General features: G+C 36.6%; 1 protein-coding gene across 4 annotated transcripts in view; it reads left to right on the forward strand.

Annotated features, from left to right (window-relative positions):
• The window catches only part of LOC131690293 (kinesin light chain-like), a 676695-nt gene that overhangs the window by 370998 nt on the left and 278382 nt on the right, over nt 1-27315 (forward strand). For all 4 annotated transcript variants that reach the window (XM_058975957.1, XM_058975958.1, XM_058975956.1 and 1 more), the window contains one exon: nt 10412-10951. In XM_058975957.1, coding sequence (XP_058831940.1) covers nt 10412-10951 — 540 coding nt within the window. The remainder of the gene's footprint in view (nt 1-10411; nt 10952-27315) is intronic.

Consider the following 27315-nt stretch of genomic DNA (forward strand, 5'->3'; position numbering starts at 1 on the left):
TCTGAGTGCCATATATTGTTTTGGCGTTTTATATAGTTCAGTGGATATGTAGCAAAAATTTAACTTTGTGATATTTTTATCAGTTTGTTCTACTGCCCAGTTAAATAACTCTCGAAGAGTTATTTGTATTTCTATAGTCGCGAGCAAGACTGGCTCTTTTTGCCATTCTCTTTAGAGTGCCACCAATAGCATCACAGGGTCTTTTTCCATGGGATGTTGTAAAAAATGCCATTCTGCGAAATTGTTCTTTTTTGTATTGTGCTGCTGCTCCATCAGACATAAAATAAATTTTAGAAAAGTTTGCCATTTGTTTCATAAAATTCTTCATTTTTGAGATGAACAACTGAACTGCAGTCTTCCAGTCTCCATTTACAAATACTTTTGCATGTATCAGGCAACTAGCAGTTGGAAAATTGGATTCTGAGATGATGATGACTTTCATTGGTTTAGTTTTCGATGAAAAGACACTGAAAAAAAAATCATTTTGGACAAGGAAAAGTTTTTTCAAATCTTTTTTTTTCCTTGAAAGTGCCCAACTAGATTTTTTGACGGTAGGTAGGGAACATACTTACCTCTCTTGAAACAAAATTTCATCCAAATCAAAGATGTTTTTACATATCTTATAATTACATTTACAATTACATTACAATTATAAAAGAAATGTATAGAATTCGCTCAAATTTTCAAGATTTTTTCCGAGGCCCGGAGGGCCGATCCTATATACCAATCGACTCAGCTCGACGATTTGGGACAATGTATGTGTGTGTGTCTGTGTGTGTATGTAACGGACAAATTCTCATTCGTGTTTCTCAGCAATGGCTGAACCGATCTTATCCAAACCAATTTTAAATGAAAGAACTAAAAAACAGTAAGAACGCTATTAATTTGTTTTTGATTCTGATGTTTAGTTTCCAAGATATGAATGTTTGAATGCGTAAAAATGGCGTTTTTTGCAGTTTTTCTGAATTATCTGCCGAAATTGACAATATAGATTAACATATATGTTTTAGACAGCTTTAACGAATACCTTTCAAACAAGCTATAGATTGTTGAAATCGGACTATTATCAAAAGAGATATTTAACATTAAATGCGGACGAAAGATTTTTATCATTTCCCATTGCCAGAAATATGACCAAATACATGTAATCTATTATTAACGCCAAAACGGCTTATTTTAGGTCAATAGTATCTTTGGAGAATTTAATGGAGGCAATATGCCCTTTCTTTTGGTATTGTGCTTTTGCTGATTAATCCCCCTATGAGTGAGATATTTTCACAAATTTTCTTGGAAGTGATTATATCGAAATGATGCCTTCAGCAAATTTGTAGCTCTTACTTTTGCGAATAACTTTATTGAAGACTTCAAATATCTATTTTGAATACTTTAAAAGTTATGGCTTGTTGTTTGTGGATTACTCTTTGTCGCCTATTTATTGTTCAATATAGTAGTAATCCTTTGAAATAAGCCAAACATTATTTCGATAAAACGAATTTTGTATTTAATTTTTCTATCTACAACCGCTAGAAATAATCACCGAACACTTCCAAATTGCCTGGAAGGAACTTGATAACTTATCAGTGCAAAAATGTTCCTTTGTGCGAACCTGCAATTTTTCTAACTTATGACCATCGGATCGATCTGAAACATATCGGAAAATGAAAAGCGAAATAAATAACTCCATGCAACGGCGTAGCCAAGAGAAGGTTTTGGGGTTTAACACCATACAACGCCCCCCCACCACACCAAAAAAAATATTGGATTGAAGTTGAAAATTTATTGATGCAGACTGATTTAATTCAATATTACAATAACAATTATCTGATGCGTAGATTGATAACCTGTTGTTGTAAATATCATGAGGACTTTTGATCAATTGTCGGAATGGGGTCCTGATATGTAACTGATCTATTGGTCTTGATTTCACAGTTGTCTAATTGCATCAATATCAAAATCCTGTCTGAAAACATTCCAATAGAATTCCAGAGTTCTGTAATCAATCATAATCCTCAGATTTGTTTTCAAATTGAGCTCGTTTTTGTAGAGATGTACTGTATTAAGGGTCTTTATTTAATTGGAAGCGAAGTTAAAATTGATTTAATGTCTATGAAACATAGAACTGTTCACCAAAAAAATGCATAACTTTCAACATTTGCTAAAAATGTTTTTGCCTTTCTCATTCACTCTAAAATTCGTCAATCTAATCCCGACCCGGAGGGCCGAGTGTCATATGTCAATCGACTGAGTTCGTCGAGATCGGAAAATGTCTGTTTGTGTATGTATGTGTGTATGTGGAAAAAATGTGACCTCTGTTTCTCAGAGATGGCTGGACCGATTTGCACAAGTTAGTCTCAAATGAAAGGTACAATCTTCCCATCTGCTGCAATTGAATTTTTTATTGATTGGACTTCCGGTTCCGGAGTTACGAGTTGAAGAGTGCAATCACACAGCAAATTCCCATATAAACTGAAATGAAAAATTTTTAAAATCAAATTTGTATTTTTGATGACAAATGACTTTAAAATGCATATAACATTGAGATGTTTGACAAAAATTGACTTTTTTGGACTTTGGTACATTTTTGCCTTTCTCATATAGAAAGGTTATGCAATCACTCTAAAAATCGTCAATCATACCTGCCCGGAGGGAGTATGCAGTGAGGGGTTGCTACTTTAAAATTAAAACTAGTTTAAAATTTCTTAACAAGTTGAAAAATTTCGGCAGGACCTGGACCTCCCTGATCTTTCTCCATGATCCGCCGCTGGTTTCAAGCGATGTTTCAATATCACATAGTATCTCAAGATCGTGGCTGTCGATCCATTGTATGTATGCGCAAATCGTACTGAACATGTAATGTTCATTTCCACCATTGTATTGAACATAACCAGCCATGGAATCGTAGTCTGGACAAATGAGAAAAGCACAATTGCACCACTATGTGGATTAAAACTGGTTTTTATTTTGGGAATGCGTGTTGAGACGAAAACGTAATATGATTAATAAGGAGGATAACACTTTCCGAATGTAGAGAGAAATTTATGAAAAATGACGATTCCCATTCGACTCTAGCAGGTTCTGATCGATTTTGACGAGCATTTGATTTTTGTTGTATGAAATTGTATGTAATTGTATGTATAGGTCAAATGTTCAAAAACAGTAATTTAAGGTCAAGATAGCATCATTTTGAAACCGCCAATTTCGGAGGTTTAGTATCTTCGATGAGTTTTACAAACGTTAAACAGCGCATCATTTGATAAAATAATTTTGACGGTATATCGTCCAAGAAGTATTTATGGTGAATTTTCTCAGGTTAATATTCATGACTACAATAAAGTCTCAACAAAGACATGAACTCTGTTACTATTTTCTGAAAAATTAATTCTGTATAATTTAAAAACTTCAAAAATTTCGGTTTCGCAATTATGCCGTTTGGACAGTAAGATCGATTTTCACCAAACCCCCACCAAACCGAATTGCTGGCTACGCCGCTGAGTAAGTAAAAACAAAGTCGTTCTACACTCGTTCACAAGAAACTTCTTCGAATGCTGAATATCTATTATAATACATTGAAACCCCGATTTTATCAGCCCAATATGAACATATGTTTGATGGGCTCTAGCAGACGAACAAGACTGAATTCGAGTAAATCCTTTCTTGAGCATGTTTTCCTTATCATGAAGATGGAAATATGCAAAAATAAAAAGTTCATCATAATCAGAAATAGTTATCAGACTACATCAAAGGATGGGAAGAATATTTTAACAGCTTCAGTTTATTATAAAGAAAAAAATTGCCCGATTTAGTCAATGTCCCCATTTTGTCAGCCTAAAATACATGCCATGAGATTGATAAAAATGGGTCTTTATTGTATGTATTATTCACTGTGTTTCACATTAATAGGTACATTTCATTTTTGGGGATTTATTTATTGCATCTAACTACAACAATTTTTAGGTAGCTTTCAAGGGGTTATTTTATAAACTTCTTCCAAAATTTGGCGAACCTATTCGTGATATCAGGATCTACGATTTCATTTCAACGCTTTTTTGTGAAAAGGGCGATACTTACAAATGTAAACATAAGGCTTTTTTCATACATGCGAATGAGGGCTTTGAAACGCAACAAATTAACCTAAAAATTTGGATTCTACGATGTTGTTTTCTTAAACTATAGCAAAAAATACAACGTGCGAAATTTTTGTTTGCTTATTTAAGGTTTCGTCCTCCACGCTCCATGCAAGCAAACACGGCGATTCTTTTTTTGCTAGCAGTTTAGAGGCGAAACTTATTTTCGTATTTTTTTCGGATTATCAAGCTGATACCAGCTGTAAATAGTAACAATGATCGCTATTGAAAAAACACGGACGAAATCGGTGGTGTAGAACGGTAGTTATTGTAAAAAACGTAAGGGCGATACTTCAATGCTGATAGGTGGGACCGAAAAAGTAAACAATCGCCAAAGGGGCGATACTATCATTTTTGTCAAATTCAATAGCAAAAACAAATTTTTATTTAATAATTTCAAATACTTTATGAAGTTTTGGGTTTCGATCACTGAATCATGCAATCTAGGATGTAAAAAACACAATAGTTTTTAAATAGGAAATAAAACCAAGTCTGGAAATATTCACTGTTGATTTTCTTTGAATGGTATCACTGCTAGTATCGCCCTTTCCAAGAAAATGTGTTGATTTCTTAGTCCTCAGTCGCGTTGGAAATTTGAGTAAAGTATAAACTTCAAATCGATTCAAAAAAAAAATTTCGATTTTTTTGGCTCAGTACAATATATAACCTCTTTAGGAAAATTTAGTTTTCCCACCACAATTTAGATATTTTATTAACAGAGCAATAATTCGTTGGTATGTCTATTTTATGGGCCATTTTTTCACTTTCCCATTGATTTGGTTTGAGATTTCTAGCACTGATATTAAAAAAATTGACTAATTTTGTGAAAATCACTCCTACAACATTGTTTGCAGGAATTGTCATTTTTAGACTATAGCCATTTGAAAAAAATAGTAAAAAAAGTTTGACCCTTTTCAAAAGACAGCCTAGATCATTTTTGGAATAACAAAGTATGCAAAATAGCTCTTCGTGACAATGTTCTCATGTACAGAAAGTTTCATTAATATCTGAGAGGGTACTGCCAATATTTGTTCGAGTTGGCACGAAATTCCTCTATATTATGTGTTTCTCGATTGTAACAACGCAATTTTTTAGCTTTCCGATGAAAAAAGTCTCATAACTCATGACTTATGTTCATGCTGTGATTCGTGATTAGGTGTAATCTGCATTTTCCTCTACACGGCATATCAAAAATCCGTTTTCTGAAACCGTCCAACTTCCCGCAATACGTACTTGTAAACGATTGCTTTCTATCGCGATACGCCAATTCGGCCCACATCACTATTGCTGAACAATTACTATTTAGCTTTATCAAACTATTCTCCCCCGTACCATAACAGTCTATCCTAACGACTATAAATATTTGCTCAGGTTTGTAATTTCGAACGACGTAAAAATTCGCTAACTGTGAATTTGATTAGAAAAAAAAAAAGATGGGTAGGTAATGTCAGAGACATAACCGAAGTGAAGTAGAATACACTTAGGCTGGTAACTCGAATGCTCTAATTTTTATTATCTTCTGCATGGTTGCATTAAATTCAGATATCAAGTATTTCTGTTATTTATATGTATGCATTACCTACACGTACATCACTTGCGATGCGTTTATGCAAATGAAATTTCGGTCCTACCTCGAGACTTGCAAACGTCCGCCCGAGACACATGTGACATGTGTGTCAAAATTCAACTGGTTTGTTCCCAAGTTTCCATGGGTAATTATTTAGTGGGTAGTGGAAAGTACTACCCTTGCTACTCACATTATTGAATATTTCATTACACATAAATATAATGAGATTAAAAGGCATTCGTCTAGCTGCTTTATTTTAGAAATAGGACACTTTAAAGCATGGCATGCACAAATGAAATAAATTAAAGGCCAAATCGAAAAACAAATACTATTTGGACTCACTGGAAGTTAAACTCACTCCACGGTTAAAAGCCGCTGGCGTAGAAGGGCATTTGCGCGTGGAATGTCAGCATTAGAGAGTTCAGGCGAATGTCCTATAAAAATGATATATTCAAACCTTAACCAATGAAGTTTCTTCGCAATAACCCTGCAGTTGTCACGTATGGTAATAACCGATAACAAATGTAGTACCAGGACATTACTTTTAACGGAGAATTTCACTTGTAGAGCCGTGAAATTCGCAAACAAAATAAGTAAAATAAAAATCCACAAATTCATTTCACATTTTCCAGTTTGCCCCGAGTATCAAACCATCAACAGAAACTTATATCAGTATTCAACAAACCAACATAATCTCCTTCAAATCGTCAATCGCAACCACACTACCGTTTGCTAGAAGAAAACTAATAAAAGAGCACACTCCTTCGCCGTGCACTCTGGAGCGCGCGCCGTGGTGAATTAATTTGAGAACGCCACACATAATTGAAAGAACAAGCGAGCGCGGTTTCTCGCACCCAACCATCCCATCGCCTTGAAATTCGTTTATTTAGCTCCGAAAGAAAAAGCGTTCTGTTTTTTATGTGGTCTGTACACGTACACGCAGAAAAAAAAATTTGTAGTTTCAATAAAAATATGGATTACATTCAATAAATAAAATTATTGGTTGGGAGACGATAAATTTATTTGTTGAATTCAATAAAATATATTTATTGTTCCAATAAAAACAATTATTGCTCCAATTTTTAATAAATATTTTATTAAAATTAAAACTGTTTTTATTGAAAGAAAAAAAATATAATTGCTCTAATAAAAAAAAGTTTTCAGACCAATACGTTTGTTGTTTGAAGTGATGAACAACAAATGATTGGATTCAAAAACACATATTTTTGTTTAAATGTGCTTAATTTTTCTGTGTGTATGCATAAAACTGGCGCGCCTGTACATCATTGAAATGATGCCTGGCGGCAGTCATGAAATATATATTGCTTCGAGCTGACGAAACGTAGCAACTACTACGAGGTCAGAAAGCAAACTGATGGTTTTGTTCTTATGTGCTGTTTTTATATGTGTGTCGCGGTTCGTTGGATGGTAAAGAGGCGGTCTTAGCAACGCTTGCTGCTTGATTGAATTGCTCGGACCAATCACCACTGATAATTGCTGCTTTTACAAAATATATTATTTTTGTTATTTATAGTAATAGTACATTCTACGGAATCAAATACAATATACGTGCACATATTTCCGATCAGATAGTGCAACAATATAGCGATTTTGATCAGCATTCGCATTTGAAAACTAGGAAGATATCTCAGCAGAAACTTTGAAACGGGACCCCTATATTGAAGTGTTAGAAGTATTCTACTTCAAAACAAAAACCTTGCATGCAGCATTCATTATAAATCGTTCTATATTCCGCACCGTACTGGGCTAAACTAATGTACAGAACACAACTTTCACAGAAAACAATGTTATCTTTGATTGCATCGACGTGTCAGCCAGCTCTTCCACCAAGAACGAGAGAAATGCTACGCTAAACCAACTGAGGCTGTCATCGCACATTAACTATAGTTGTGTACAAGACACGACCACCGACATTGAAAATGCGACATAACTAGCTATGTGCATCATCATCGCATCAATATAGCATCATTTTTCAGGGCACACATGCATTAAGTTGATACTTTTTATGTTATTGTGCAATGGTAAAGATACAGAATTGATTATTAATAACCACAAATTTAAGCTAATAAAAGGGATTTTTGCATCATGTGTGAATATTTGTCTATATTATGATTCACTGGTAAAGGCGCAAAATTTCCAAGCGCAAACTTAATAAAAATTAATAAAAGTAATTTTCTAATTGAATTCTTTTCCTAATATGCATTCATCCTAATAAGGACGGTTTGCTGATAACTATATTTTGTGATACGGAACGGGAATGAAATGATTCGTACCTTGCCGGCGATTCGCTTCTGCTGCAAACACACAACACACGAGCTTTCGCAGCTCATGTCAAGTAAGCACCTCGTCTTTTATTAACTTTTTGGTGCAGTTTGAAGACCATCCTTTTGTACGACAAATAAAAATATTTTCATAACTCTTTTTGGTGTGGTTTGGCTTAGTAGCAAGATAGCCAGATTTTTTCATTTTGCAAAAGCCTTCTAGTTTATACATTATTAATTTGAAGAATATTTGCTTATACTATGATTTGCTGGTAAAAGTACAAAATTAACCAGCACAAACTTAATACAAGTTAACAAAACGAATTTTCTTCATCAATTCTTTTTCCATTATGTATTCGTTCTAATAAGGACGGTTTGCTAATAACTGTCTTGTGATACAGGATACGATTTCAACCTTACCTGCACTAAACGCACTGCATAAACCAGCAATTCGCCATCTCGCTTTTGTTAAGCCATCGTCGCTTGGAACTGCGAGCAAAATCATTCCAGTACGCACAAAGGCTCCGCTTCTATGGTTCGTATCAAATGAAAGATATAACAGATATCTTACCAGCGGCAGTAGCGACGGACAACTTGACAGCTCTCATATATTGAACTCATAAGCAAATTTTGTGGTTATTTGGTGATGTCATGGCGGCTCAAATGGAGCAAAATTTGAAAAAGGCGCATCCCATTTATTATTTTCCATATTTGCAAAAAATAAACAAGCATTTCTATCATCAAATTTATTTCGCTGTTCAAATTAGAAACTCTCCTCATTACACCATACCTAAACAGAAATTCCATTTTTGAATTTAAAAAATCCAAAATAAAATAAATCGATTTTCGGAAATACAAGAAGATGACTTTCAAAATCGTGCCACTTCCACTTATATTAAGATTTCCGAAAATCTTCTGGATCGAATCAACATCTCCGCAGGCATTATATCGTCCGGTAGATGCCATTCCGTTAAGTTTCTATCAGACCTGGGTCGAGTAAAATGCCAGAATAATTCTGAATGGCCATCGCAATATCTTCCGGACAGAATTATTGCAAAAGTCGAAAAAACTCTGTCAGTAGTCGAACAAAGTTGTACTTTTCTGGCAGCATTCTTGCTGAAACTTAGCACTACCGTTTGCTGGCCAGAATTCTGATAAAAGCACACATATTCTATTCAAAACCAATTTTGCTAAATGTGTCGAAAATCCTACATATACTGTTTATTTTTCCTATCAAAATATTAGAATTCTTGACGTTCTTAATGAACTTGCAACAAGGTCGTAGGTTTACTTTCACTGGCCAAAATCTTTTTCATTTATATTTCTTGAAAAAAAAAATCACCAACGATTAACCGATTACAAGCTTCACACAACAAGAAAACCAAAACATTTTTAGGAAGGAAGAGAGCCGGTTGCTAAAAACAACGACTTCCAGCAAAATTTATAATAAGATTTATGTAATTTTGCTGACGGTTTTCAGTTAGGGATAAATTTATTATCTAATAGTCTTCTTTATCTACATTTTGGAATACGCTTTTTCTAAATGTTGTTCTAGTCACATTGACGGCGCCATAACACACGTAACGAAACACGCTTTTCTCTTGAATTTTTTTCGTTTCGTTGTTCGTGGTACTCGTACAAAGAAGGCATACTAGCGTCATCGGTGGTACATATATGAAACAAGCACTGTCAAGTTGTCCATGGGCTGAGTAGCGATAACCTACCATGTTCTATCAGCAGAGTAGGTATGGCAATGAAAGAATTCCAGAAATATTCCTTTTATATCATGTGATGAAATGTGTAAGATGTTTATAAGTGTCGACATGAAGTCTGTGTTAAGGAAAGTGTTGCGCAAATTTGTGAAAATTGTGCATGTTTTCCCTATTTTTTGCGGATTCACAGATTTTTCAACAGTGTGCTAATAAAATACATACATTTGGCATTATTACAGATCTTTAAGCATTTGGCATTATTACAGATCTTTAACTTGATAAAAAAATTTACTGGCAATTTTCTGAATCGATTGGTGTTCGAATCATGGCAATCCATCAACAATTAACAAAATGACGTGACGCGGATCGAATTTTGGATTTTAGTTTTACACCTAGTAGTAGAGTAAAGCATTTTCAATGCTAAAACGAAGATGAACTAAGTTGCTTTAATCATTAGAAACGATGCATATATTCTCTCATCGAAGCGGATCATAGAATAAAATTAGTGCCTACTCATTCAGCATAGAATTTCTTAACTGTTTTGAAAACCATTGGCCTAGATAGAATTAAAAAGTCAGCTGAACAGTGAACGGTTCATGTGAACCAGTTCTTTTTATAAAACTTTTTAATCGGAACGGTTCTTTGAATTTGAACTGGTTTGCCCATCTTTACCTTTGTACTAATTATTCACTTTTTATCTTTCTTATTCTATTTTGTTGAATTTAGGTAATTGTGGTGTTGGCATCGCATTTGCAGAATATTGAAGCAGAAAAACAGAAACTAAGAACACAAGTTAGGCGGTTATGTCAAGAGAATGCCTGGTTACGCGATGAACTTGCAAACACGCAGCAAAAATTACAAGCTTCAGAACAAACAGTAGCACAGCTCGAAGAAGAAAAAAAACATCTCGAGTTTATGGCATCTGTAAGAAAATATGATGACAACCAGGAAGGTGAAGACAATTTTGAAAAGCCGCGCTCGGATCCTGTAGTGGAATTATTCCCGGAAGATGAAGCAGAGGAACGACATAACATGTCACCGACTCCTCAAAATCAATTTGCGAACCATGCGAATGCTGGGTATGAAATTCCAGCACGTCTGAGAACACTGCACAATTTGGTTATACAATATGCTTCCCAAGGCCGTTATGAAGTAGCTGTCCCACTTTGTAAACAAGCATTGGAAGATCTAGAAAAAACTAGTGGACATGATCACCCTGATGTTGCTACTATGTTGAATATTTTAGCACTAGTATACAGAGATCAGGTATGTACAACGAATCTATTATTAATATTTAAGGATGACCACATAAATAAATAGGTTTTTAAGGGGGGGGGGGGGAGGTGGTAAGGGTTCTGCGTAAAAAAAAAATTCGCGATTTTTTTTGCTTGCGTGAAGCCAATTAGTCAAAACTGAATGCACATTGCATCACTTCAATAACATGCTGTAAATGTGCAAAAATATCGACAAACGACTCGGTGACGAAACTTTTTGTAGAACGTCTCTGGAAAAATATAATTTATGGGGGGGAAGGGAAGGAGTTGCTTCTCTAATCTTCCGGTCATCACATCGCATGCTTTGGTATACTTAGTATGTATAACAAACATGAAGATGTGACACAAGGTGCCAAGAGCGCACTAAAATCCTGTCAATCCTATTTCTCATTGGATTGTCTGCTCTAAATATATCACCAGGGGACCATTCATAAATGATGTTGGATATTGACAATAGGGAAGAGCGTCACGTAACGAGATAAAAAAACTAAAAATGAATTTTAGACATATCAGCGGATCAGGGATAAAAAACGTACAACATTGTTTATGAATGGCCCCCAAACAAACAAAGAATATTCCATAACGAATATCACGTAACATCGGTGACAGAGCATTGGGATCAAGGCCAAGTCCCCCCTGGGTCGTGCAAAACTGAGAAGCAACATCAATTTAGGCACAGATAGCAGACTTCCATTTATTTTCATTTTGTTTTGTTTTGTCTTTTCATTTGTTTCTCCTCCGATGTGTGCGGGAGAGCGGGACGGCCAAGGAAACGGAAAACCAGTGGCCCAAACAGATCAGGAACAGGAGGGAGGACTGCGAACAGGGAAACCGACAACAGAAGAGAAATCGTTTATTTATTTATTATAGCTACGATACTAATCACAATTGTTTTGCTTTTCTTGTTTCGTTTCAGCAAACCAAAATCTATACGGACTAGCACATACGAACAGTTAGGCTTTGTAGGTTCTCATCTTGAGAAATGACAATGACACTGTACGAGATGGCGCTGGGCCTGTGGCCTTCGACTGGCATGGTCCATTCTCATTGATTCGGAAGTCTTCTTGGCTGGTTGGTAGATATGTGCTCCTACTTGCAAGTTGATCAATTCGCTTGGGTGGGGGACATGTGGATCCTACTAGTTGTCGACTCTTTTGATCGTGAGTATGAGGCTAGTTCAGGAAAGGAGTGCAGGACTGGCACCTAAGAGATAGTTAATTATTCAGGACTTGTTCTTATGATTACTAAACTCGACCAAGCACACCGGCTCTCAGAAATGATAAGCAACCCTTTCGGGTCGGTGTGGTCTATTCGAGTCGAACCAGGCGGACATTCGGTTTATGGTTAATAGTGGATAAATATTTCTTATGCCTTTATTGGCAGAGATTCTTTTTGCGAAATCCTAAAATACCTTCACTGGTATAGCTACTCAGGATAATAATAATAGAAAAAGAAAGGGTTTGCCTGGTCCATAATGTAATGAATATGTATATTGACTAGAACAGGGATAATCGAGTTATGTTATAAGATAGAGAAGAAACAGCACAGTTGAAGGAAAAGTATTCGCGAGTAAGGACTAATACTGCTAGTATGTTTACCGTTTCAGTTAATAGTCGATTGATCTGCTTCGGACCTAGCAGACAAAAAGGAGATTAGGAAGAGACAGAAGCGGATTCAATGCAAAACGGCGTTACACGCTCTGAACTTGCGCCAAATAGTTTGTATGTATGTATGAAATTCGCGGACATCACGGCTGACTGCGATCTCTAATTTACTTAACAGTCGATTGATCCGCTTCTGACCTAGGGGACCCATGAGGAGATCAGGAAGAAAATAGAAGCGGAATCAATGCGAATTTTTAATTGCATCACTGACGACTTAGCACGCGTTGTTAGGAGCAGGATACATTGGACCAGAGAAAATAGAGAACGTTACGTTAAGCTGCAGTCCCATCTGCCCGAAAAAAAACTAATCACAATTATTTTGCTTTTCTTGTCTCGTTTCAGCAAACCAAAATCTCTTTACTATATTTTCATTTTCTGTCTCCAACTATCCTCTATGTAATGTATCTGAAACTTGTGGGACTGGTTAACAGACGGCGCCTGCTTGTGGAAGAAACTGGTGTGCTATATGGACTAGCACATACGAACAGTTAGGCTTTGTAGGTCCTCATCTTGACAGAGTCTAGATGGGCGGATGAACGTCTGCCAGGGTGTGGGCTGAGAAATGACAATGATAACGTCTCTGGAAAAATATGATTTACGGTGTTACCTGCCATTCATAAACTACTTACTTTCAAACTTTGCATTCATATTCTATGTTAAAAATGCCTAACCCATACATTGAGTTTTTGAGATAATTTTCCGATAAGGGGGTGTTTAATCATAAAACAAGTGGAATTTTTCGTGAAAAATAGAAATTTTTATTTAAAATGAGTAAAAAACCACTTAATTGAAAATCTATCTCGAAAACTCGACGTAGGGGCTAGGTATTTTTTACGGGAGCACGTCGTTTGGCATAAGTTGATTTGGCATAAGTTCATTTGGCATAATGTTCATTTGGCATAACAGCAGGTGACACTTGCTTTCATTTGGCATAATGATCAGTTGGTATAATGGTCATTTGCCATAAGGGTCGTTTGGCATAATGGTCATTTGGCATAATGGTCGTTTGGCATTATTTTAAATATACAATAAAATCTCTGTTATATTCAACGTTGACATCTAATGTGGCTATGCCACATCGTTTTGAGTACGGTGCTTAAACCAGTTGATAGCTCCTATGTTTGAGTAATCCGGACAAGCGAATGAATCATAAGTTTGCTTGTATTTTGTATTTGCATTTGTTAAAATTTTATTCATCTAACATTCAATGAAATTTCCTAAAACTAATGTGATTCAATTCGTCTACCAAATCCAAATGCGGTGAGGTTAAAATCAAATAATTCGGAGAACTCGTTGAACCTCCGAACCATTGCGATGACAGGACTGTTGGCAGCATAGTCAGTTGCCAAATTGCATTGCCAAATTCTAGCATCGAACGCACTAATGAACAGTAAAGAGTTTGAAAACACAAAGGATAACGAAATTCGTTGGATATCTTAAACATGAATCCCAGTTATCTGTTGGCCTTGTCGATTGTGGCAGAGAAGTGACGATGGTAAGGGACCGTTCATAAACCAAGTAGACCGAAATTTGAGAATTCTTAATAATAAACCAAACAAGTACACGAATTTCATTTTCGTGAACAAATTTCAATATTTTCAAGATAATAATCTAAGTTGCTTATTTGATTAAGAGAACGAAGCTATTCAAATCTTCCCAAAAATATTTATATTTCTTATCTAATTAATAGCCGTATCACCTTAGAGTATTATCGCAAAGTATCAAAGTTTAACTGCGAATATTTTCGAAGATAAATATAGTAGAGCCGATTTGCACGGAGTTGCATAGGGTCAAGACGTAAAATTTAACGGGTGTTTCGAAATCAGTGTAAATGATTGCAAGAGAAACTGATTAACTCGAATAAACACTTTGTTGTAGAAGTATAACTACACTACTGCTTTAACCACCGCAATTAATAAATAAAAAATAAAAAAATTATCTACTTATTGTTGAAAATCGGGTGTTTTGTTGTTACAATGCTTAACTTTGACCATTTTTCAACTTTTAATGGTTCATGCATTTAACCCTCCGGAAGTCGCGCTTATGGCCCACTGAACGAGCTGCTGCTGGTGTCCTTAATGGTCCATGCATGTCTGCTAACTAGGGGTGTCTCAGAAGATTTCACAGTCAAAATCTTCCGTCGAGAGGAATTTTGGGCGATCGTCTTTAGAACTGTCATTTTGTATTATTCTTAGATCAAAACTATATCAAAATATACGCAAGAAACAACAACGTGTGCGATTGTCCAAAAAATATCGTGGGTTCTGGGTTGAGTGGTCGCTTAACGAGTAGTTACCTCAATAGTGTACTAGCTTTGAAGTTTCTGCATAAATACTGAATAGACCGATATTTTGAATACAACTCTCTTTAAATCCCATTCATAATTAGTAATACGAGAATAACAAAAAATAAAAGTCTACGTAGACTTTTTCAAAGACAAACGTAGACTTTTGCTAGACCCCGCCGCACAGTGGCGGGTCTTCAAACAAAGGTCGGACAAAACCTAATTTGGCTGAAAATCACAATTTAAGCTAATTTTGAGGTGCTGAGCTCATTTTTGATGTCAAAAGTCATAAAATATTAAATGCATTTTTCCATACAGTGTCATTGAACCTTTCTTATAACTATGATCCCGTTTTTATGATAGATTTTCCGTTACTGTTCACCAATGTCAGCAATATCGTAAAAAATGAAGAACATTACTTTAAATCCATTGTATAACGTGTTGGTTTACTGTAGATTGTCTAACTATTTTACACAAAACACCATGCGCCTCCATATCAGCAACAAAGCTTCAAAATCTCCTTAACATTTTTTGCGCACCTAGGCGCAGAACGAGACCATGATATTCGAAAAATAGAGGTTATTTCCCATAGAATGTATACTATGTGACCGTTCCGAAATGATTCCGAAATTTGTACAGAATACATTAGTGAAAAAAGTATTATTGATCTGACCACCTCAAACATATTTAAACTAAAAAGTCATAGTTCCAAGCAAATTTACCAAATGTATTTTATTCACCAAGCAAATTCTTTCGTTCTTCTACACAATGAAACTAGTTGTGCTAAAATCGGAACAAAATCAAAAGAGCAACATGCATTTGAAGTGAACAGAGCAATGGTATATATATATATATATATATATATATATATATATATATATATATATATATATATATATATATATATATATATATATATATATATATATATATATATATATATATATATATATATATATATATATATATATATATATATATATATATATATATATATATATATTCTTATTTTTCATCTTACCTATGTTGGTCTACATGAAATGTTGTTGAATGGGAAAAGCCCATTTCAGGATATACTTCAGAAGCAATCCTCAAATGGGCGTAAAAACCCATTATCTTTTCATATATTCAGACCTGATTACAATGGATTCACACTACAATAAAATATAATAACATAGTACACAGCATTACATAAATAAAAAATACAAATATTACAAAAAATGAATCTTAAAATCTAAGTCAACCTTCTTAGTCTATTTTTGAAAACATCACAAGATACAGAAAAGTCAAAATGGCCATAAACACTATTAAAAACATTACACATCGCCCTAATGGGTTCGTTTTGACCGTACTCGGTGCGTTGAAATTCGAGTCTTAAAAAGTTATGCGATCTGAGACTTCTCGGGGGCACATTGACATTTATTTGTGAGAGAATGTCTGGAGCATCTATTTGGCCAGTTAATATCTTCCCAACAAATACTGCTCTAAATGTGTTCCGCCTTTTGGCTAGGGTTTCCATATCGAGCAGACGACAGCGATCGATGTACGGTGGTAGCTCTGTTGGGTTACGCCACGGCAGAGTTCTAAGAGCAAAACGAAGGAATCTTGCCTGCACTGCTTCTATTCGGTTGATCCAAATGCTTGTGTAAGGACACCAAATGGGTGCTGAAGCTTCCAAGACAGATCGCACAAGTGAAAAGTAGAGTGCCCGCAAACAATATGGATCAGTGAACTCTTTGGCGATTCTTATAATGAAACCGAGATTTCTATTTGCCTGTGCTGTAACATGAGAGTAATGATTTCTGAATGTCAGTTGAGAGTCCGGAAGTACACCGAGGTCTCTGACAACTGTCATTCTCTCTAGCGATTCCCCGGAAATGGTATAGTTCCACAGTATTGGATTTTTTCTACGTGTAAAAGATATTATGGAGCATTTGGACACGCTGAGAGCCAGCAAGTTGCGATTACACCAACAACAAAAAGCATCTAAGTGTTTCTGTAGTTCCTTGCAATCTTCTATTGACCGCACAATAAGAAATAGTTTGAGATCATCGGCACCCAGGAGGTATAACAAAACAAACGTCATTGAAAAACAACGAGAAAAGGAACGGTCCTAGATTGCTCCCTTGAGGTACTCCCGACAAGTTGATGAAACTGTATGACTCGTTATTTCCTAATTTCACACACAGAGAACGATTTACGAGATATGATTTAAGCCACCCTATAAAATAATCCGAAGCGCCCAGCCGCTTCATCTTTGCCAGTAGAAGAGAGTGATCTACACGATCGAATGCAGCCTTGAGATCCGTGTATACAGTATCGACCTGAGATCCAAGTTCAATATTTTTAATACAGAGCGAAGTGAATTGGGCTAGATTAGTAGTTGTCGATCTACCAGGAAAAAAGCCATGTTGGGCCTTCGATATATATGCTCTGGTCTCGCGAAACAGCACATTTCCTACTAATATTTCAAATAACTTTGAGCCAGCGCAGAGTGAAGTTATGCCACGATAGTTCGCAACATTTTGCTTATCACCTTTTTTAAAAACCGGAAACATAACTGATTTTTTCCAACAGACGGGGAACGTTGATTGCGACAGCGATTGGTTGAAAATTAGTCTTAAAGGCGTACATAATGCGCTTGCGCATCTTTTGATTATAATGGAAGGAATACCATCTGGTCCTGCCGATGTTGAAGACTTTAGCTTTCTCATAGCAGTTAGAATATCTTCGTCAGTAAATTGAATAATGCCTAAATTAATTACATCATGAGGGACATCCTGAAGATTATATTCCATCTGAGTGGAGTTGGCCGAGACTTTTTTAAACACACTTGAGAAATGCTGCGCAAATAGGTCACAGATGCCGCTTGGGGTACTTGATGTTTCATTTGCAAGGAACATACTGGAAGGAAGCCCATTTTCTTTACGTTTCCCGTTAACGAAAGACCAAAACTGCTTTGGATTTTGTTTCAAGGTTCGATTGGGTTTGTGCGACGTGTCTTGAATAGAGAAAGCGATTATATGCCTTGTAACTGTTGCTGGCTTCAATAAACTCTCGTTTTGTGAGGGGGTTTCGTCGGCTGGTGTAATGCCGAAGTGCAGCTGCTCGCAGTCTTTTCAGTTTACGTAATTGACGATTGGACCACGCTGGTTTTGGTCGGGGACGTGGTGCGGGAACATGTAGTTTGAAAAGTTGTTTTAGGACCAGTGAAAGTTTTTCTACGGCAACATCTACATCGATCGCGGAATTCAGCAAAGTCTCCCAATCGATTGCCTGCAGTGAGTTCTGGAGCCTATTGAAATCAGTTTTTGAAAAATTGAACTCCCTGACATCTAGCATTTCGTCATAAACAACTAACTGGGGACAGATCTGCGTTACTAGAAGAGGAGGATGGTGTGCGTCACAAGCAACTAACGGCTCAAGGGCTTCTGAAACGGTGCAGTTAATAGAAGCTTCTTCATTTACGAAAAGGAGATCCAGGGTTCGATTTCGTCTGTTATTTACTGTACACATTTGCAGCATGTTCAATACAGACATTCCGTCCAGTAAGGCAATACTCGCTCTAGAGAAGGTTGATTCAGAAGGGTCTGGGAAGGCATAGCCGGAGGAGGTACTTTTCCATAGAAGTCCAGATTGATTATAATCACCAAACAGTAGATGAGCCGTGTTGGGTTGAGTGGAAGTTGCGATGTCAAGTGCTGAGTCTATGTGCTTCTGAATAATATCACTATCACATGCGGAGTCGGGGGGAATATACACTACGCCAACACAAATATTAGTATCGCGACCGCGAATATCTACCCATAGTTGTTCGAGATAGGTTCTAGCATTTTTTTGTTTAGACGAGAGCCGGTTAGACACTGCGATAAGCACACCGCCACCGCGTTTTTTCCCTGTACTGTCTGGGTCGCGATCGTTACGGTAAGCCGTGTACTTTGAGCCGAATAACTGAAGTGAATTGATTTGATCATTTAGCCACGTTTCGGTTAAAACAATAACATCATATTCGGCGTCTGAAGCAGCGATGAACAACTCGTCAATTTTGGTGCGTAGTCCTCTCACGTTCTGATAGTAGATACTAAGATGTTCCTGCAAGTAATGTCCTGACGGTTGAGCGGTAGAAAGATGAGCGGCGATGACGTCCACCTGTATTGGGGGTGGGTTTTCAGCGGGAGCAGCATCTGTATGTCCTACTTCGGAAGAACATATACATTCATTGTATTTATCTGACAGGGAAAGTTGGCTACCATAACATAAAAGTTCCGTGGAGAGCAGAGCGTCGTTGATGGAATTTGGCTGATTGCACCCGTCGGAATGCTGCAATTGTGGATCTGACCGGGAAAGGTCGCTGCCATAGCATACAAGTTCCGTAGAAACCAAAAGAACGTCGTTGATGGAATCTGGCTGATTGTACCCGTCGGAATGCTGCAATTGTGGATCTTGTTTAAGGTGCGCAGTATCTTGAGTAGCTTCGGGAGGACATATACCCTCCTTAGCTTTACCTGACCGGGAAAGGTCGCTGCCATAACATACAAGTTGCGTAGAAACCAAAAGAACGTCGTTGATGGAATCTGGCTGATTGTACCCGTCAGAATGCTGCAATTGAGGATCTAGTTTCAGGTGCGCAGTATCTTGAGTAGCTTCGGGAGGACATATACCCTCCTTAGCTTTACCTGACCGGGAAAGGTCGCTGCCATAACATACAAGTTCCGTAGAAACCAAAAGAACGTCGTTGATGGAATCGGGCTGATTGCACCCATCGGTATGCTGCAATTGTGGATCTGACCGGAGAAGGCCGCTGCCATGACGGGCAAGTTCCGTGGGAAGCAGATGAACGTTGTTGATGGTACGATCTTTTGAACTGTACAATGATTGCTACTTTGAATAATCAATGATGTTTTTCCGCTTTTCTAAATGTTTAGTGTAGACCGGGCAAAGGACACTCCAAGCAGCGTGATTTGTGTCAATGGTAAGCTATCTCTTAATGTTGAGATTTTCACAGTTTGTACACTTCTGCGTCTTGGATTTGCATTCTTTCACGGGGTGGTTTTCACTGCAGATTGGGCACTTTGAAGTTTCTGCTTTGCATTCATTGCTCTTGTGGTTGTATCCGCAACATTTAAAGCATCTTGTCACCTGCAGTCCATCAAGCACTCTGCATCGGTCCCACCCGCAATTAAGTTTTTCTTTCTGCATGATCGCAGTGAACGTTTTAGCATCGAGTTCAATGATAGCGCTGCAGTTGTTGAACTGAAATTTCTCATTGCGGTATGCTTTTCGAAGCTTGAAGTGCGTCAGGTTTTCAAAGACGTCGTTTTGGCTCACTAATGTGTCTCTCAGCTCATTTTCATCCAGTACATCACACATGCCGACTAGTTTGATAGTAGGTCGTAAATTCTCTCTGACGCTGACATCGTATTTGCCGTCCATGTTTTGCTCTACGTGTTTCTTCAACAGCTCAACACTTTCATCATCTTTCAGCGCAATTACAACCTCGCCATTCTTGCCGTTAGTCACTCGTTTTACATTCACACTTCGAGCATCCACTTTCCTTCGCAGCTCAGCACGCGCATCGTCAACCTGTATGCCTTCTTTTGGTCTTATGATGACTACTGGGTCGGGCTTTTGAATGGAATCCTTTCTCTTAATTTGTTCTAGAGTTTTGTTGTCGGTTCGACCTTTCACCGCATCCGCAAAACTTGTTTTTGGCGTTTCGTCGTTGTGGTTTTCACACTCATCCACTTTCCTCCGCTTGGCAGATGATCGCGTAAGTATACGTCGAGGCAGCTCATCCTTATCTCCACCAGCGTCAGTAGACCGTTTATTAATTCGCACTATTTCTTCACATACTATCTTTTTCACTGTTTGTTTGAAATTTTTTGCCATTTCCATAACACCCGCGAGATCATCTAATTTTTTGGCAATTTCATCTAGTCGTTTTTCACTGTGCCTATCCTCGAACTCATTCAACGCTAGACACGCATCGCACACGAACACGGCATTATGGATCTTCTGCAATAGCACTATTTCTTCTTCCGTCGCCCCGGGTAGACAACGTACATGGATCGATAATTTACATCGACCGAAGCATTCAACACTTGCATAACCATCTATAATAGGCGTAGCGCACTGAGCACACGGCTGGCTAGAGCTGCCGGACTCTTTTTTTTCTGCGTTCGTATCCACGGGCATTTGGCCCGGGCAAAAAATGATAACAAAACAGACACTTAGCAGCGATTATGGAGTCTGAAATTTTACAAATATCTCCTTTTCCGAACCACAGATTAACAGCACTTGTTATTTATTGTTGTGGACTCACTTTCTCACTCTACATAAATTAAAAATATTTTTGCACAACCAGATATTACGCATAACAATTTATTTATTACGCCGTCAACACAGTAAAAAAATTTATGTATAAATCCCTTGATATCATTCGAATTCAAGGTACATCTGCTCCTTTATATTTTCTAGCTACAATGGTCGCTTAAATGAAATTTTTCAACCAAAGCACAGTTGTGGTGGGTCGATGTTGCGCAGTAACAAATATAATAGGCACACAAAGTTTCAATTGCAACACATGCGGTGCACAGTGTTGCAAAACGACGTCTTCACGATCAAAATTTAATAACTCCTGATCCATTGGTTTTGGAGAATGGATTTTTTCGAAGAATTTTCTGGATATAAATAGATGCATGTTTTGATATAATAAATTGAGTGATTAATCCCCTAAAAGTGAGTTAGAAAATTTATTTCCCCAAATAATTTAGCTAGAAGCTCACTGTCTTCAGTAAAGTTCTAGAAAATATTATTGTGAAAATCTCTACTGAAGATACTAAAGCTCTATATAGTAACAGTAGCGAGATATGTAGGTTTGCTTGGGATAGACCCCTTCAAAACAGTTTTCGAATATAACTTTTTACGATTACTTTTGATTATTAAAAGTGTCTTCTACAAAGTTGTTAAAAGCGATAAAATACACATTTTTATAACAACGATGAATCTGTAGCTCTCGAAACAACAAAGTTATTGTCCATTTTTGAATATTTTTTATCAATTTACACCTTAAGCAACTTCCTTAATCGCAAAAATTCGCAGAAAGAACTTTATTTTTTCGATTAAATATAAAAACCTTCGTCTGACGGAGACTGCTGGGTTGGTAACGTATAAAACCAATACTCCTGAAAGCATGGTGGATCGACTGAATTGAATAATTCAATACGATAATCCATAAATTTATATGCGTAACAGAATTACCATACATTTTATTTTGGATGGAGTAGTGTATGAAATTGAAGTCAATTTACGAAATCGATTAATTCTTCAACAAATTGTATTATGTTACAAAATCATGTGGAAATGTGGTGCAAGTTATTGTTGCATTGATTAACATTTTCCCAACCCAACTTTTTTTGGCGAATTAACCTGCGAAGGTGACTATAAGAATCATTCAATAAAAGTATGCACATATAGTGAAAAGTTCTGTTTTCGAAACATATTTCCAATGATACGAAGACATAACGGAGTGTTGGTGGACGTGGGTAAAGTTAATTCATAAAAAATGGTGCATTTCAAAAAATATTTTGGCGATACAGAGAGTGTTAGTATATTCATTCACTTTCCATATACTTACTGCACAATTGAACAGTATTTCTTCAAATATCATAGCAGAATACTAAAAATTGAGCCAGTGACAGAAAATCTCTGGAGGTATCTCGTTTAAAACTTGCTTTGTGGTGTAAATCATAAATCAAGATATATTGGACCAATCGTTTTCACGGTTTGTACAGTTCTTCTACATATCCCCAGGTATTGATCGAAGCTTTTATTTTTTTTTTTAATATTTAAATTTTTTATAGCATTCTGCAGCTAAAAATGCAATTTTCGCTAAAAAAAATCATGAAACTTTTTTTCGCTAAAAAAATCATGAAAATATCGTGCTTAAAAAAAATTGGCGATACCGAGAGTGTTAGTCTATTCAGACAATAATGCAACATTTAAGCAATATTTTCCTTAATGTTCACCGCAAAATATTGAAAATCTTCAGGAGACACCACGAATAAATGCAATGTACAGAATAACTTTAAATCTACTGAACCAAATTGTTTGAAATTTTGCACAGTTCTCCTTCATATCATAACATCATTAAAGATCATAACTTTGTTCACAAAAATAAGTTTCATGATTTTTTTAGCGAAAATTGCATTTTTAGCTGCAGAATGCAGAATATATATATATATATATATATATATATATATATATATATATATATATATATATATATATATATATATATATATATATATATATATATATATATATATATATATATATATATATATATATATATATATATATATATATATATATACGTATATATATATATATATATATATATATATATATATATATATATATATATATATATATATATATATATATATATATATATATATATATATATATATATATATATATATATATATATATATATATATATATATATATATATATATGTATATTGGGATGTTGTCAGCGCACCATATCCGCTGACTGATCACAATCGATTCAGTCGATCGATGCAACGCAGATATGCTGAGCCAGCTGAATGCCACGCGCGATGCCAACGTGGAAGCGGCCAACATGGACAACGTGGACATCGGACGATACTGGAGCAGACTTGGTATTGCTGACTAGGTCAAACATAGTTTATAAGAGGCAGTTGATAGAAAAATTAAATCAGTCTTAGGTGTGAGTTGTAACATAACGATCATAAGTGAATAAATGTTTTTTTTTATAAAACTCTGACACATCAGAGCATTACTGGCGCAGTCTCGAAAAAAGTGGTGTTGGTTCGCGAGTGAAGTTAAAATTTAGTGAAAATAAATTGAACAAACTTCTAAGAATTCAACGTAAAGATCAGAGATTTAAGTTCGTGTACAGAACAACCAATCAGCCGGCAAGAAGCCATCATTGAGTGAATATCAAGCGATTCGCGCTGATTGCAAATTGAAGATCGCCACCGGACCTCAACGCACACTAGGACTCCAGATGAAGCTCAACAGTGCTCTTCTGTAAGTAACAAAAACCTTCTATTAATTAACATTGTGACTAAGCAAATACTAATCAGTTGTTCAAAGTGAACATTTGAAAAACTACGGTATATTGAAATTAGATACATTGCATGAGACGTGCTAATACGTTTGACAAAAATAGAAACATGGCACAAGAAGTTAACGCCCAAGAGGTTGGACCAAATCCGCGAGCTCAAGGAAAATCAAAACGCTTTAGTGCACACAATTAATGCCATGCGCGATAGGGCGGAAGATCCATTCTTAAATTTCCGGACTCCCGACCCAATTAAAAATCTTGCCACATTCAGTGGAAATAAAAAAGAAACTCAAGCGTGGCTTGAGGATACTGAGAACACGCTCGACTTGTTTGAGAGTTACGCGGGATCACCGTATTACGAACAAATAATAAGAGCGATCAAAAATAAAATAACAGGCGAAGCGAAAGAAGTATTGAGCAGCAGGCATCCCAAAAGATTGGCAATCAATCAAAGAGGCGCTGCTTAATTCCTATGGAGACAGACGGGATTTAACATCGCATATCCAGTCACTCTTTTACGTACGCCAAGGGAAAAAAGACCCTTAGCGAATTTTACAATAAAGTCAAATCGATAGATACAGCAATAAAAAGCACCGCAGCCGTGATGGACGACTATAAATCCTCCACCAAAGCGATTAACAGCTTAATCAGTTTGATATCGGTAACCCGATTCATAGACGGTTTAAACGACACGCTTAGCATGCATGTGCGAAGCTACCGGCCGGAGTCGCTGGAAGAAGCATATAATATTACTGTACAATACGCTAATGCAGCGTACAGAATGAAGCTAGACAATAAGTCAACAGCCCCCACCTCTAAGCCAAACTCTTTTAACAAACCAAATAAACCGTACCAAAACTCAAATTCGGCAGACAACCAAAATTATAATGCAGGGTACCCCCAAAACTTTAACAAGCCTGGACCCTCAGGAAAATTTAAATCGCATAGACAAAACCTAGACGAAGACGTTTCGATGCGAACAGTGAGATCAAAAACCCAGAATCTAAACAACCACGAAGGAGAAACTGAACATCATGAGCCAGAAAATGACACCCCTCCACAAGAAGAGTTCACGTTAGATTCAGATGACGACGACTATTTTCTAGCCGACGAACTAAATTTTCAAATAGTTCAAGAAAAAAATCAAGGGCCATAGCCAACAACAATTTCATTCCTTATATAACGATAATGACTAGCAAAGGAGAAATGAAATTTTTGATCGACACAGGCGCGAACAAAAATTACATTTCGCCAATGCACGTAAATCTAGAAAACTGCAAATCAGAAACCGGTATTCAAGTAACTAACATACAAGGCACGCACAATATCGAAAAATCAACCTCATTTGACATTTTTCAGATAAAGAAAAAATTAAAATTTTACATATTCAAATTTCACGATTTCTTTGACGGACTAATTGGTTACGAGTCATTACGGGACATCAAAGCACAAATTGACATTTCCAAAAACAAACTTAAAGTTGGTAGAAAGGAATTTACTATGCAGAAAAGATTCCCACTTCAAAATAAAATTAATCTAACCGAGCAGAATTTTCAATATATTCCGGTACAGACAATAAAAGATGGAGACTTTTGCATTCAAAACGAATTGCATCTAGGCAAATTTTCAATACTACCCGGGCTATATCGAAGCACAAATAAAGTAGCGATATTAGCAATGAACAACCACTCGGAAACACCATTGGAAATTAACCTAAACGAAATAAAAATCAAGACAGATCAATACCAAGTGCTACAAGAACCACTCAGCCAGGAAGAAAATCAGAAATATCATTTTCGAGAGGATCACATGAATGACGAAGAAAAGAAGGCATTGAAATACATCATTAACCAGAACAAGGAAATACTCTACACAGATTCTGAAAAGCTCACATTTACCCATAAAATCAAACATAATATCAGGACCGCTGACAACATCCCAATATACACGAAATCCTATAAATATCCACAAATTTTTGAAAAAGAAATTCAAACGCAAGTGCGTAAGATGCTAAATGACGGCATTATTAAAGAATCGATATCGCCATACACTTCCCCCGTATGGATTGTACCGAAGAAAGCCGATGCATCCGGACAAAAGAAATCTCGTTTAGTCATCGATTATCGAAAATTAAACGAGAAAACCATTAACGACAAATATCCGATTCCGGATATAACAGACATACTGGACAAATTAGGTAGGGCTCGATATTTTTCAACAATTGATTTAGTGTCAGGTTTTCACCAGATACAATTAGCAGAAGAAGATACCGAAAAAACTGCGTTTTCTGTAAATTCAGGGAAATACGAATTTACCAGAATGCCTTTTGGTTTAAAAAACGCACCCGCCACCTTTCAGCGAGTAATGGACTGCATACTGCGCGAGCTAATAGGAGTGTGTTGTTTCGTCTACATGGACGACATTATCATTTTCTCTAGTTCACTGCAGGAGCACCAAAACGATCTGATTCGAGTAATGAAAAAGCTGAAAGATGCTGGTCTGAAGATTCAATTAGACAAATGCGAATTCTTCAGAAAAGAGGTTCAATTTCTCGGGCACACCGTGTCAGAAGACGGAGTAAAACCCAACGCTGATAAAATCGAAAGCATAAAAATCTGGCCAATGCCAAAATGTGAAAGAGAAGTTAGACAATTTCTCGGTACACTAGGCTACTACCGGAGGTTTATAAAAGATTTTGCCAAAGTGGTAAAACCAATGACTAAACTATTGAGGAAGGATACTGAGTTCAAAATAACGACCGAAATCGAAGAATGTTTTCATAAATGCAAAAAGATTCTTTCAATGGACCCTGTGTTAATGTACCCAGATTTTACTAAAGAATTTACATTAACAACAGATGCGAGCGACTATGCTATAGGAGCCGTTCTCTCCCAGGGACCAATTGGCAAAGATAGACCAATTGCATACTCCTCACGTACTCTAAGCAAAACAGAAGAGAACTATTGCACTACAGAAAAAGAGCTATTGGCAATCGTGTGGGCCGTGAAACATTTTCGACCATAACAGTAAGATCGTTCGTTGGAAACTTGATCTAGGCGAGTTCGACTACGAAATTATGTACAAACCCGGTAAGCAAAACGTCGTTGCCGACGCTCTTTCAAGAATAAATCCTACAATAGAAAACCAGACAATAAACGCAAACTCTCAAGATAGCATAGAGGTAGAACCATCCTCAAGCGAAAGCGACGACCTGGAAACAATTCGTTCGGCAGACACGAGCGACGATTATTTTATACCATGCACTGAAAAATCCATTAATTCTTTTAGGAACCA

The sequence above is a fragment of the Topomyia yanbarensis genome, chromosome 3 (genome assembly GCF_030247195.1).
Source record: "Topomyia yanbarensis strain Yona2022 chromosome 3, ASM3024719v1, whole genome shotgun sequence".
NCBI lineage: Eukaryota > Metazoa > Arthropoda > Insecta > Diptera > Culicidae > Topomyia > Topomyia yanbarensis.